At 35.1% G+C, this 14,180-nt stretch overlaps 1 protein-coding gene across 1 annotated transcript; it reads right to left on the bottom strand.

The window, feature by feature from the left end:
- Positions 1 to 5,227: 5,227 nt before the first annotated feature.
- LOC107584186 (neuronal pentraxin-2-like) lies at positions 5,228 to 8,460 on the bottom strand. Its single transcript, XM_016270691.1, has 6 exons — positions 8,192 to 8,460; positions 8,024 to 8,027; positions 7,568 to 7,787; positions 7,004 to 7,248; positions 5,960 to 6,139; positions 5,228 to 5,724 (listed from the first exon to the last, which is right to left on the bottom strand). The coding sequence occupies exons 1-6, from the start codon at positions 8,362 to 8,364 to the stop codon at positions 5,497 to 5,499; spliced, it is 1,050 nt and encodes a 349-aa protein (XP_016126177.1). The 5' UTR covers positions 8,365 to 8,460; the 3' UTR covers positions 5,228 to 5,496.
- Positions 8,461 to 14,180: the final 5,720 nt, after the last annotated feature.

Raw genomic sequence — 14,180 nt, 5'->3', positions numbered from 1 at the left:
GGGGTGGACATTTTGAGCTTCAATTAGCATATTAGCTTACAACAAACTGTGACAAGCTAAATAGTTAGTCTGGTTGTTGAAGAGAATTTGGTATATTTAAACTTACATATTTAAAAAAAAATACTGTAATCTAATCACTTCTGGCATATTTTATGCCGACAGGGTGGACATGTTAAGCTTTGGCAAAGCACGTAAGCAAACTCATATGAAGAAAATTTGTCATTTGAAAAGTTACCAACTTATTCACCTCTCAGCCTTTGAGATTCCCACCACTGAAGAGACAAAAAAATCTGTTATCCTGATGTCACTAAAGGGGATGGCCTTTTCTTAAAGGGGCGGATTCCCCAACATGACAGGGTGGACAACCCTTCAAGGGACATGGACAAACTCTTTTTTACTAATTAAAAATATTGTTTTTATTACCAAATGATCAATACACTCAAATTGAGTAATCTCTTATTTAACAAAATATTAATAGGAGAACACAATATTATGATTTGACAATATTCTACTATCATTCAAATTTAATGAGCAGTGCATGGGACATAGCAAAATAACATGCACCCTCTTACACAAAAATAAAAAAGTAGAAAATGTATCTAAAGAGCCAAGTAATGCTTTTGTTATGAATATAAAAACTTAGCCTAATATGACACACCCTTTCATAGTCATGTTTATGTTATCATGGCAAATGAGTTATTTATGTACAGGACACCAAAAGGCCCCCTGATATTGACCCATATATATATATATACAGTGGGTACGGAAAGTATTCAGACCCCTTTAAATTTCACTCTTTGTTATATTGCAGCCATTTGCTAAAATCATTTAAGTTATTTTTTTTCCTCATTAATGTACACACAGCACCCCATATTGACAGAAAAACACAGAATTGTTGACATTTTTGCAGATTTATTAAAAAAGAAAAACTGAAATATCACATGGTCCTAAGTATTCAGACCCTTTGCTGTGACACTCATATATTTAACTCAGGTGCTGTCCATTTCTTCTGATCATCCTGGAGATGGTTCTACACCTTCATTTGAGTCCAGCTGTATTTGATTATACTGATTGGACTTGATTAGAAAAGCCACACACCTGTCTATATAAGACATTACCGCTCACAGTGCATGTCAGAGCAAATGAGAATCACGAGGTCAAAGGAACTGCCTGAAGAGCTCAGAGACAGAATTGTGGCAAAGCACAGATCTGGCCAAGGTTACAAAAAAACCTACACCAACCCTACCCCTAAACCTACCCCTCACAGGAAACTTTGTGCTATTTCAGATTTTCAATACACTCCATTCTATGTGATTTATATGCGTTTTGAAAAGTGGGGACATGGGGTAATGTCCTGAAGTCACCTTCTCCTTGTAATACCTATGTCATACCTTTGTCATTATACAAATTTATGTCCTCATGTGTCACAAAAACACGCGCACAAACATTAGGATTCTTTGATGATTAGAAATATTAAAGAAATATAAATATAATAAAGAACAGCATTTATTTGAAATACTGTATACATCTTTTGTAACATTATAAATGTCTTTAATGTTGCGCTTTTGATCCATTTAATTTAATCCTTCTAATGCATTCATCTCAATAAAACTATTAAATTCTTTATTTTTTTTAAAAACCTCACTGACCCCAAACATTTGAACTGTACTTTAAATATTTGTATTGTTTATACTTTATTCTTGTATTACACTCCTTTGAGATCAACTACAAACATTTTGGTGACACTTTAGTTTAGGGACCAATTCTCACTAGTAGCTTAATAGTATGCACATTAATAGGATATTGACTGATTATTAGTACTAATAAAGCATATTAATATTAATCACTTATTCTGATATAAGACCCCTTAATTACACCCCATACCTGAACATCTACCTTACTAACTATTAATAAGCATTATCTTTAAGCATTATAAATAAGCATAATCTTCCTTATTCAGATTAACTCAGCTTTCTGGACTTCACACATCATTCAGTAATTCAATCCGATATCTACTTCACTTTAAAGCTCATAATGGTGATGTGTGACTGAAATGCATTTGGCAAAATTCTTTAAAGTATTAATCATCTCAAGGATGTGAGCTGTGAGGAAGCTGGAGATTTTTTCCCTCTGTAGGTGAAGGTCACAGAGATGCAGTTTTCCAAACTAAATACTGTATGTGCCACCACCTATGAGCTTTTTATCGTCATTTCCACCTCTCCAAAGGTCATTTTCTTTTTTAAAATAGTTTGTTTGTCCAGTCTTGGGAAATGTCCCTCTGTGACACGAGCTTTGGCTTGGGACTGATCTCATCCCCTTAAGACAGGCTAATGCCCTCAGAGCCACCTGTCCGTCAGAGCAGTGTGAGTACATGCTCTCCTTCCATTTTTTGACCTCAACCACATTTATACCTGCAGAGGTGACATTCAGAAAAGATTTTATGTAAACCGTGTGTTTTTAAAGAAACTCGTACAATTCGCACATGTATTTTTTCTTATTTGGAGAAAACTGTGATATTTGGATGCAGTTTTTTATTTGCATGTTATTGCCCCCACAGCTAGCTATTGAACACACTGGATTATATAGATATGATTCAATTACTATTTAAAATATAATTGTAAAATATCAAGAGGACAGGGTGGACCAGCACATGACGGGGTGGACACATGCAGAACACACAAAGCATGACAAAATATGACAATGAAACATTTATTAAACTTCGGGAAAAAATAATATAATAATAATACATAATATAATTACATCCTCAATCACACTGATATACCCACCCCCCCACAAATGAACTACAAATTAATGCTATGTCCACCCATGTATCATGTATGTGTCATGCGTCTAAGTGGCCGATGGGGTGGACATTTTGAGCTTCAATTAGCATATTAGCTTACAACAAACTGTGACAAGCTAAATAGTTAGTCTGGTTGTTGAAGAGAATTTGGTATATTTAAACTTACATATTTAAAAAAAAATACTGTAATCTAATCACTTCTGGCATATTTTATGCCGACAGGGTGGACATGTTAAGCTTTGGCAAAGCACGTAAGCAAACTCATATGAAGAAAATTTGTCATTTGAAAAGTTACCAACTTATTCACCTCTCAGCCTTTGAGATTCCCACCACTGAAGAGACAAAAAAAATCTGTTATCCTGATGTCACTAAAGGGGATGACCTTTTCTTAAAGGGGCGGATTCCCCAACATGACAGGGTGGACAACCCTTCAAGGGACATGGACAAACTCTTTTTTACTAATTAAAAATATTGTTTTTATTACCAAATGATCAATACACTCAAATTGAGTAATCTCTTATTTAACAAAATATTAATAGGAGAACACAATATTATGATTTGACAATATTCTACTATCATTCAAATTTAATGAGCAGTGCATGGGACATAGCAAAATAACATGCACCCTCTTACACAAAAATAAAAAAGTAGAAAATGTATCTAAAGAGCCAAGTAATGCTTTTGTTATGAATATAAAAACTTAGCCTAATATGACACACCCTTTCATAGTCATGTTTATGTTATCATGGCAAATGAGTTATTTATGTACAGGACACCAAAAGGCACCCTACAGTGATATTGACCCATATGCAAGTATTGCACAATTTAATATCAGTATACAATTTAAGCACAATATATATTTATTTATTTATTTGTGTTAAGAAAACACACTAAACCACAAAGGAAAATATAGCAGCAGAAAAAAATGAAGACTAATAAAAAGACTTCTAAGCAAACTTTATTTTTCATTGGCAATCACAGGTTAGCAGTGTCAAGCAATCCCTGAATAATTGGCACGGTAAACAAAAAAGGCTTTTAAACAACATACGAGTATCCCGACATTCCATAACAAACAAAACAACACTAGATTACATATCTGAAAAATGCTTCATTTTTAAAAACAGGGTATAAAAATATGATAGTATATTTCAAGAAACAGACCTTGCAACATAATTCACAGTTCATTAATTGTCTTCAAAATATCTGACAGTGTTAAAACATTCATAATCTTCAATGGGTAATTCAGTCAGTGTAAACAGAGATGGGCTTTAGACTCTAAAAAGAGTTGATTCTCAATATTTTTAAATCAATATCTATTTATAAGAATCTTAGACAGATTTTAAATAGAAAGATTTATGGTGCTTTAACCACATTACGAGCTCATTAATGTGATTTCCCTCACCAAAGTCTAAATTTTAGACTGTCTTACAACACAAGATACAAAAGTGTTCCTCTTATACAATGTATGACCTTGCTCTTAAATAAAAACAGCTTTGTAATGAAATATTAGCATGTTACATTAGGCTCTCTAAGACCACAGGGCAACAATGCACACTCAAAGAGGACACGGAAAGCCATGAGTACACTCTTTATTATCTAAGAACTTTTGCTGCGTTCACGCGATGTTGTGAATGATTGATAAACATTTCTAGATGACAAACCAGGATGTCCTATTTAGAGCTATTCATGTCCTCGGAATTGGAATTATGAGTTTCTCTAGCAACACTTAACACCAAAATGTATCTGTGTAATATGAGTAATCAATAGATGAAACCACAATACAAAAGTTAATGAAAATGCCTTATTAATAATCTTATAGTTTATTCAGTGGGGCATTAGAAAGTTATTCTGTGCTAACTCTGTGCTAGCTACATTAAAATTATTTTTATTTACCGATTATTCTTGCATTATTAAAAAATGAACAATAGTTGGATACATAGGAATTATTGTATTATAATTATATATGAAATATTATGAAATAACTGTTTAACTACATTTTACTTCTGAAGCTGCTGCGATTTTTAGTGTTTCCACATGACGAGTTAAAAAAAAAAAAGTTTACAAGTTGCAATTATGAGCTCTACGACGAAATGAACGCTTTTTAGAAATCTAATAATTCTGGTAATTCCAATATGCTGTGAACGCAGCTATATTCTAGTGACATGGTAATGTACCATGGAGTAGAATGTAAATACACTGTACATAAATGATAACAATTCAGTAATATGGTATTTGGAGTACATGGAGTACCATGGTAGTACCATCTGATACAATACGTTTTGTAATGGCAATTTCCTTTAGCCACAAATATGTCAACTGAATATATCAACTGAAATGTTACATATACCTGCTTTTTGTAATCTATCCAAGAATATTTAAATATATAATTGATTTAAGTAGATTTTTCTAAACTATTGGCTACTTTTTGTTTAAGTGATGAATCTTTTTTGAGGATAAAAAGGATTTAAAGGGATAGTTGACCCAAAAAATGAAATTTACCCCATGATTTACTCATCCTCAAGCCATCCTAGGTGTATATAACTTTCTTCTTTCAGACAAAAACTCTTTTTGTATTCTGAAAGAAGAACTTCATACACACCAATGATGGCGTGAGGGTGAGTAAATCATTGGGTAATTTTCATTTTTGGGTGAACTGTCCCTTTAATATCGTTCACTAATATCCGCAAACACCTTTAATTGTCAAATAGCCGATCTTCGCATAGCTCCAGCGGCGACTTTGATGCTCCACCAAACACTTCAATGTTACTGTCAGTCCAGGCCACCACATTCCCAGGCATGTAGGATGAGCAGTTTGACATGGCAATGATATCCGTGGAGCGCAGGACCCGATCCCAGATATTAAAGTGGCTCAGTTCCCCCACAAAGGCCTGGGTTGCATCAAAGCGCCCCCCTACTACATCCTGTTGAGGCCATAAACGACAGGCCTCGTTAAGACAACAACAATAACCCCTTTTATTCTCTCTTAGAGGATGTGCAAGCTAACTCTACGACATTGTTTACTGCCTGAAGTCAAGTTTTATTTAAAGTGTAATGTTCATGAGTCAGTAACAATGTTGTGCAGGGATGGCATAAAATTACCGATACAGTGTGACTGTGCAGCAAAAACAGCTGTATCAGCTCTGCTTATGTTCTCACCTGCTCTTGGCCCAGGATGAGGACTCCTCCCTGCTTGATAGGGTGCCAGGGGGCCAGATTTTCTCCTGATCCCAATCTTTGGCCATCCTGGTAGGCTTCCCAAAGCCCATCCCTGGTAGTCCAAGTGATGCAGATATGGTGCCACCTCCCATCGCTCAGTGATAGAGGTAGTTGTGCCACCTATTTGACAACAGTAGGTATTACAATATTTCTTTTTTTCATACCAGGAATTATACTGCCAAGATGTAATACAACAAAAAAGCAGCATACAAGTAGCCATATGGAGTTGTTGTGGAATTAAAGGTATAGTTCACCCAAAAAATATAAAATTTCTTATCATTTATTCATCCTCATGTCATTCCAAACCTGTAAAACTTTTTTTTTTCCTCTTCAGAAACACAAAAGAAGACATTTTAAAGAATGATGGTTTTGGTTACCACTGGCTTCTATTGTGTGGGAAAAAGAAAAAACAATAAGAAAGTCATACAGGGTTGGAATGACATGAGGGTGAGTAAATGATGACAGAATTTGATTGTTTTGGGGGGGGGTGAACTAACCTTTTTACTCACTGTACACTGATGATCTTCATTTACCCTCTCAAATCTCATTTGCTGTCATGTTTTTTAAACTTTCCATGTTACTTTTCCAGGTCACATGAACCCAGTGGTGTTAGGCGTCAATGACGTCAATCCTCACGTGATGTTTCTAGACGGTATTAACAACTCTGATACTTTTATGCTGCTTTTTCTTTTTTGGAGTTTATCAGTATAAATCACCATACATTACATTTTTGTATTATTTTTACAACTATTTATTACAAAAGAAAAAGTATGAAAGTCATTTCTGTTGTTAATAAACATAAGAAAACATTAGTTTTCTTATACATTCATTTTAGTATTATCAATGTCAATGTAGAAGGTATAAGCTAAATGATGATTATTAATCTGCAATGTAATAATAGTCATAATAGTAATAATAATCATCATCAGAGTCCTCATAACATTCAATGGCAAATTTGCATTTCTTAATACGCAGGTTCGTTACCTTGTCATTGATGAGCAGTTCTATAGGGTTATGGCCCCATTCGATCAGTACAATCTCATTTGCCTGTCCAGGCACTCCATAGGAAAACGGGGTTCCAATGCCGGGGCTCGAACCTGACTTCAGCCACATGCAGATAGTGAAGGCGTACATTTCTGGCAGGCTTTTCTTTACTTGTCCAAAAAGGTAATTTGTGCGAAGAGGAAGAGAGATCTTGAAATTCTCTGGTGATTTAAACCCAGCTCCTCCTAAAGTCAAAAAGTGTGATTTATTATTGTGTCATCTCTGGAAGAATGCAGAAATATGCTGAACGACCACAAAACAACCTGATTACCCCCTCGGCACTGGAGGGTAATGGAGTCCCTTTTAAATCAAACATTAAGAAAAATTATGTGGACAGCTATGATCAAGAGTAGAGGAAACCAAGAGGTGAACTGTAACGCTATCATGAAGCACATAGTGCTAAATAGTTACAAACATTGAAATCAAATGTGTTACAACACTGCCTGGTCTCCTGTACTTGGGAAAGAAGACTGCCTAGAGAACAAAAGAGTGTTTTGTGCAGACCTTTCTCCAGTTCAGAGATCCTGTTCATGAGAGAGTTGAGAGTACTGTCAGTGCGCTGGCGATGAGCGACGGTCTCATTATATAGCTGGGACTTTTCTTCCTCAAGCTCACTGACCTTCTTGAGCAGTTGATTTTCCAAGTCCTCCAGTCTACGCTGCAGTAGATTTCTCAGCTCATTAGGAAAGGAGGCACCAGAGATATTGGCTCGCATTTGCTGTTGCTTTGAAAAGTTAAACAAACAAAAAAATGAAAAGGTTACTTTTCAAAGATTCCTATATGCAGCTGACAGAGTTGTACAAATGATTTTCTTTGCCTTATCGGACTTATTCTATTCTATTCTATTCAAATATGCTTTGTAATTCAGTTAGTTTCTTTTGTATGCATGTTTCTTTTTCATTTTTAATACTACAGCATGCAGTATAAATACAAATCCATTGAGAAAAAGAAAGTAAATACATTTCTGTTAGGGACAAAATAAATAGCTAGATCTCTAGGTTCAATGTTTTTTGAACGACACAGGTAAGTAAACAGCTACAAATATTTTTAAGAAATGCAATTGTTGATAATTAATGGAAATGGAATACACTTCAAGGTCAAAAAAGCTGTGGTTTCCCAAAAAATAGCCTCTCCTGGACCGATGCGCTCTGAACAGGCAGAGACTGCACGGGGCAACTTGTATCCTTGTCAATGGGGACTGCAGTACATAGAAAGCGCTCACCTTTTTCATTCTGTCCATATGCAACTTTTACACACGTCGGTGCATAGATGCATATGAGTCCGGCGAGCAGATGAAGCATTTTGGAGCGATGTAGTAAAGGCGCGCGGAGAGGTTCAATAATGCCAAAGTAATACTGTGTTGAATGCTGCTGCTGCTGCGCTTACAAGAGCGACACAGTCTACAAATGAACGTCAGTGATTGGATGAATCTGATTGGATGTAGTATTAACGTCACTGGCCCTTAGAGTAGCTATAAAATAAAGTTCCTTAAAAAAAAAACCAAATCCAACACGTTAGCGAGAGAGTATTTTAACACCTAGTGCTTTGAGTCTTTGATTCTGTTATTTTATTTATAGCAGGTGGCACATTTTGTTTAAATGGCTGTATACATTGAGATAGCATGCTCATATACATTTGCTATAGTTAAATTAGTTCAATTTTAAAACTTATTCTTACAATTTTTTTTTCCAATGACAAAAAATGTCATTGTTATCCAACGACATAGTTCACAACCTATGGTACCACTAATAAAAATGGACATTCAATTGTGTGTGTGAACTAACTGCAGTAATAAAATTGTTAACATGATGATTACCATCCTCAAATAGCTACCACCCCCACTGGAAACTAAAAGCAATACATAAAACATAGGCTCTGAACCACATAACAGACAGTGTGAGTGTGTTAGTCATGTTCACATTTGAAGTACATTAGAAATATAGTCTCACAGTAGAAGTACATTGGAAAGTAGTGTTACAAACCCTCCACATATGCTTAAACATGATATTTCTAGTTCACTTAAACATTTAGATGAAACGCTTTTGTGGATATTCTATAAAAATTATATTGCAAATTACAAAGAAAACTCAGTTCAGATGGTACGCAAATCAAATTGGAAATTTAAGGGGGTCTGAATACTTTCCGTACCCACTGTACATTTGCTATAGTTAAATTAGTTCAATTTTAAAACTTATTCTTACAATTTTTTTTTCCAATGACAAAAAATGTCATTGTTATCCAACGACATAGTTCACAACCTATGGTACCACTAATAAAAATGGACATTCAATTGTGTGTGTGAACTAACTGCAGTAATAAAATTGTTAACATGATGATTACCATCCTCAAATAGCTACCACCCCCACTGGAAACTAAAAGCAATACATAAAACATAGGCTCTGAACCACATAACAGACAGTGTGAGTGTGTTAGTCATGATATTACTCATTATAATCAGTGATGCTGTCTACGCTGGATGCGGCGCGGCGCGGCGCGGCACGGCACAACAAATTCCTGACAGAAAACTGCTGCTGCGTTCTATTTATGATGTATTGACACAAATTTCAAGTGATTTTCAATGGTCACTTTGTCGCGTCCAGTGTAGACAGACTTTAGCTGTTGTTGTGTGGCACATCCGGTGTAGACGGTGTTGCTCACCTATCGAGAAGAAACAAAGCAACCTCGGCATCCGATTGCAGGCCTTCCCGCTCCTTGAGTTCTCTCCAGCGCTGGAAAGCTGATCTGATATGTTCACGGGTCCTAATCCTTGCCTTATCCTAAGCCTTCTTTTAATAAATCCTTCTGTCGTCGCTCGGCTCGGCTAATGTCCTGTGCACTGAACGCTCTCTCCTCCGCATCTTGAGTAGACACGCCCCTTACTGCTGATTGGCTACAAGTTTGTTTTGGTATTCTGCCCTACTCAGTTTTCTAAAGCGTTTTTGAAAAAATGCATACCCCACCTTTAAGTGGCATATTAAAGCAATAAGCCCCAAGAAGCCGTGCATGGTTTACAGTGAATTTATAACAGCTAAGGGGCGTTGTTAGGCACGACGCGAAGCTAACCCCCTTAGCTGTTAGAAATTCACTGTAAACAGTAAAAACAGTAAAATGAGAATTAGTTATTAATGTTGAGATCATCTGTGCATTTTCTTATGGTGATGTTAGGTATAATGGGCCAATAGGCATGGTCAAGACTTTAATCAAACAGTATAAAGCATGACACTAGCAAAGCCAAGTTCTGTTTCCAGGAATTTATGAACTGATACAATGTACAGTATACTACCCCGAATTCAGTGAGATTTGTAAAATATCCTTATTATTTGATCTCTTACACTTAAATCCTGGTCCTGGATCCTGTACAGCTTTTCTTTGGATGACAAAAAAAAACAAAAAGATGCTGATGACCAAATTTATGTCAAACACTCTGAGCACATACCCTAATGCATAGAAAATAAACTATGTCCTTCTTTGGGCTTTAGTGCAACTGATTTTAAACTGAAAATATGTTGATTGCAGGTAGGGTATGACTTTTCTGACATGATGCACCACGACAAGTGTGGCACAGATTACAGCAGTGTTATGCACTTTGCGTTGCTACCCGTGAGCTGCAAGAAATACAGCACAACCATTCCGGTCCCCTGAAACTGAACCTGTTTCACAGGTTATTCACTTAATGAACTCACAGAATGCATCAGAGCAGATACTAAATCAATCAATGACTCACTGCAAGTTACATTATCATCATTTCTTTAATATATCCAAGGCTGCATACTGTGCCACCAAGAATACAATATATTTTGTTTTTATTTGTATATAACAATTGGCCTATATGAGGCCTATTCACGGTCATGTCTTTGTTATTTCATAACTAAAAAAGAACAAATGCATTTTCTTTTCTTTTTTCATATTTCAAGTTTTTGGTGGGCCCCAAGATTGTTTTTACCTCGCTAGGAGATTCATCGATGAAAAGGTTTAGAAATCTTTGGGAAGTCTTCTACGCTTCAACTCATCAGGTCATTAGCAGAGTGCACATGAACTAAACTGGACTTATCAAATAAGGTACACATCTAAAATATGCAGTGCTGAGAGCTGTCCACAGGACCAATGCTCTAGATGATTTATTAAAAAGTAGCCTGATATCACATGGATACACTGTACAAAAATACAACTGAAGATACAAATTTCAAAGAAGCGGCACATTAGTCCTTGCCCATGAATAGAGCACTTACATGACTAATAACATCTTATACAAGCGTGTTTATGAGAGACGTAAAAGCCAGTGAATAAACAAGGCCTTCACAAAACATATCTAAATGAGCTGATGCACACTGCAGAGAAAATGTTATCCAGATATTACACTATGAGCCTGATACCCTAAGCTCATTAAACTGAAAAGATGAGAGCTCTGTTTACAGCAGAAACACATTTGTGTTGTGAACCTGTGACCCTCTTTACAACAGAATGTGAGTCATCAGGTGTTCAGTGAACATCTCTGTGCCCTCACAGCCGAATATTCTTTAGATTTAATTTTTTTCTAGTTTGAATCTATTTCTTTACATCAGAAACTTAGCATAATGCTGCATAGTCATTTTTAAAGTGAAATAAAAATCTGTTTTCTAAATGCAAGCTATATCTCTGAGTGAGTGATTAATCAATGCATGTTTCATTTTTAAAATATTTGTTTTGACCTCATCATTTTTAATCAAAATGTCTCAATCAAAAAGCTGTTTCACTCAGATGTGAGTCAAAAAAGATCCATCACTACTTCTGTTTGATCATGACTGTAATATTTAGACTGGTGTAGAAAACAATCAGTCCTAGGTTCCATTTTTTCTCAACAGTGTGTAAGAATTGAAATGGACCCTATTCACAAATTATGATGACATTTTTACACAGTTTTTTATATTGTACTTTTAAAAAATTAAATGCCACATTATAACACTGTACTTTGTGTTTTATTACTTTGGCATTAAATTACAGAAAACTGGTTAACGCTGGTGTGTGAGTGTTTCTTATACAACGGCTGAGGGAGGGAGTGACAACAAATTTGACACATTTCTTTTTTCTGACCAAACCTGGAAATGTAAAAAGGGTTCATCTGCATTACTTTATTGCATTACATTACAACTTTTTTTTTAATAAATTCATGTAAAACTATCACATTAATCTGTTCCTTCTTTTATGTTCCCAGCCCAGCAGAGGGCCTATTGAAATGATAACGTAACCTTTCACCATCTGGGCTGTTGAAGCTCCACCAGGATTGCATCTGATACCTGATACCTTAATTAGTATGAATGGAAATAGCTTACAAGATGACACGAAACTTAAAAAAATTAATAATAATAAAAAGGTTTTACAAGTCTCAACATGCTGTATACCGCTTTCATTGTCATGTTGTAGCCTATAAAGTAAACAAGAGTGAACAAAACAAAACTGTGCTATCATGCTTTCATTTTGAGAAATGCCACTTGGTTTAACATTTTCTCATGTAATGACGTATATTTTGACTGTCATTACATGAGAAAATGTTAAACCAAGTTGCATTTCTCAAAATGAAAGCATGATAGCACACATTTCATACAAAATATTGTTTAATATTAATATAAATATTAATAATGCAAAACATGAATATAAAAAAACAATTCTGGTTGTTAAATGTTACAGGAACCTGTCCATTGTTAATGTGATTACACCTGCATAGGGCATTTGTGTGAACTTGGGGAAATCTGATTTCATACATCCACTGAAATTTCAGTTGTCAAAATCAAAACAATCACAAACATGGCAAATTAAGATTAAGATGTAGCATCCATCATGTGTTTGCAGATGCCACATTTGTTTGATATTTCGTTATCTCCTCCACGAAATTCTGATGTTTTCATGTGTTGTCCTTTTGGGATTAATACACCTTGTTTCTTTGAGTTGTTCAGTTTTTCTATCACCTACTTCTACTAAAACTCACCCAAGTGGGGAATTTAGTGAATTTCTCTGAGACTATACATGCCACAGTTTTAAGTCTGGATGTCCTGTAAAGAGCACCTTCAGGGCTTTTCAGAGATATTAAATGTTTGGATGTTTCACCATGACCACTCCCTCTCCTTGGTCTTCAGAAATGTCTGATATTAATTTAGTGACATTCTTATGGAAATATGATCATATTTTGTAATTGTCATTTAAATCGGACTCATTTTTAAAATGTGTGCCATAAATCAACATCTCAGAAAAATGTTATGGGGTTTCAAATCAAAATATGACTTTCTGTTACGAAACAGGAGGTTGATTTCATAGATGTCCTCATATGAGGACACCGGGACTAAAAGCATGTTTATTACGTTTAGTGAATTTCTCTGAGACTATACATGCCACAGTTTTAAGTCTGGATGTCCTGTAAAGAGCACCTTCAGGGCTTTTCAGAGATATTAAATGTTTGGATGTTTCACCATGACCACTCCCTCTCCTTGGTCTTCAGAAATGTCTGATATTAATTTAGTGACATTCTTATGGAAATATGATCATATTTTGTAATTGTCATTTAAATCGGACTCATTTTTAAAATGTGTGCCATAAATCAACATCTCAGAAAAATGTTATGGGGTTTCAAATCAAAATATGACTTTCTGTTACGAAACAGGAGGTTGATTTCATACATGTCCTCATATGAGGACACCGGGACTAAAAGCATGTTTATTACGCATTTTGGGAGACACAACAAATGAATAGGGAAAGAAAATATATTTCAATATTCCTATGAAATATTATATATTATTATGAAAATCTTGTCAATTATTACTCTCAATATTACACTTCATTTTTCATTACATGTTGCCCCAAAAACACATTAATATGCAAATTAGATTTAGTTTATAGATCCATTATATATAATGAGAAAACCTGTTTGTGGCCATTTTACACACATTTTGCATGAAGAAAAATGGTATATCAAATCATTCTGTTATAACATAATTGAGAATTATCGTTATACAAAGATGGTAAAAAAAATGCTGAAAACTAAAAATGTATTAAAACATTTAACAAAAACTAAAAAATTGTTTTTGCCTATGCATGTTCATTCATGCCTTTTTATTTTATTTTTTTAAAGAAATTGAGTCCCGATGTC

The sequence above is a fragment of the Sinocyclocheilus grahami genome, unplaced genomic scaffold (genome assembly GCF_001515645.1).
Source record: "Sinocyclocheilus grahami isolate Dianchi unplaced genomic scaffold, SAMN03320097.WGS_v1.1 scaffold57.1, whole genome shotgun sequence".
NCBI lineage: Eukaryota > Metazoa > Chordata > Actinopteri > Cypriniformes > Cyprinidae > Sinocyclocheilus > Sinocyclocheilus grahami.
The sequence above is the reverse complement of the archived record's forward strand: the minus strand, read 5'-3'. Positions and strand labels throughout refer to the sequence as shown.

Excerpts from the sequence above, each read along its gene's own strand:
- LOC107584186 (XM_016270691.1), bottom strand. The coding sequence starts at position 8,364 with ATGCTTCATCTGCTCGCCGGACTCATATGCATCTATGCACCGACGTGT. Across the intron at positions 7,249-7,567 it reads GATCTCTGAACTGGAGAAAG|GAGGAGCTGGGTTTAAATCA; the intron begins GTCTGCACAAAA and ends TTTTGACTTTAG. Across the intron at positions 6,140-7,003 it reads AACTGCTCATCAATGACAAG|GTGGCACAACTACCTCTATC; the intron begins GTAACGAACCTG and ends GTTGTCAAATAG.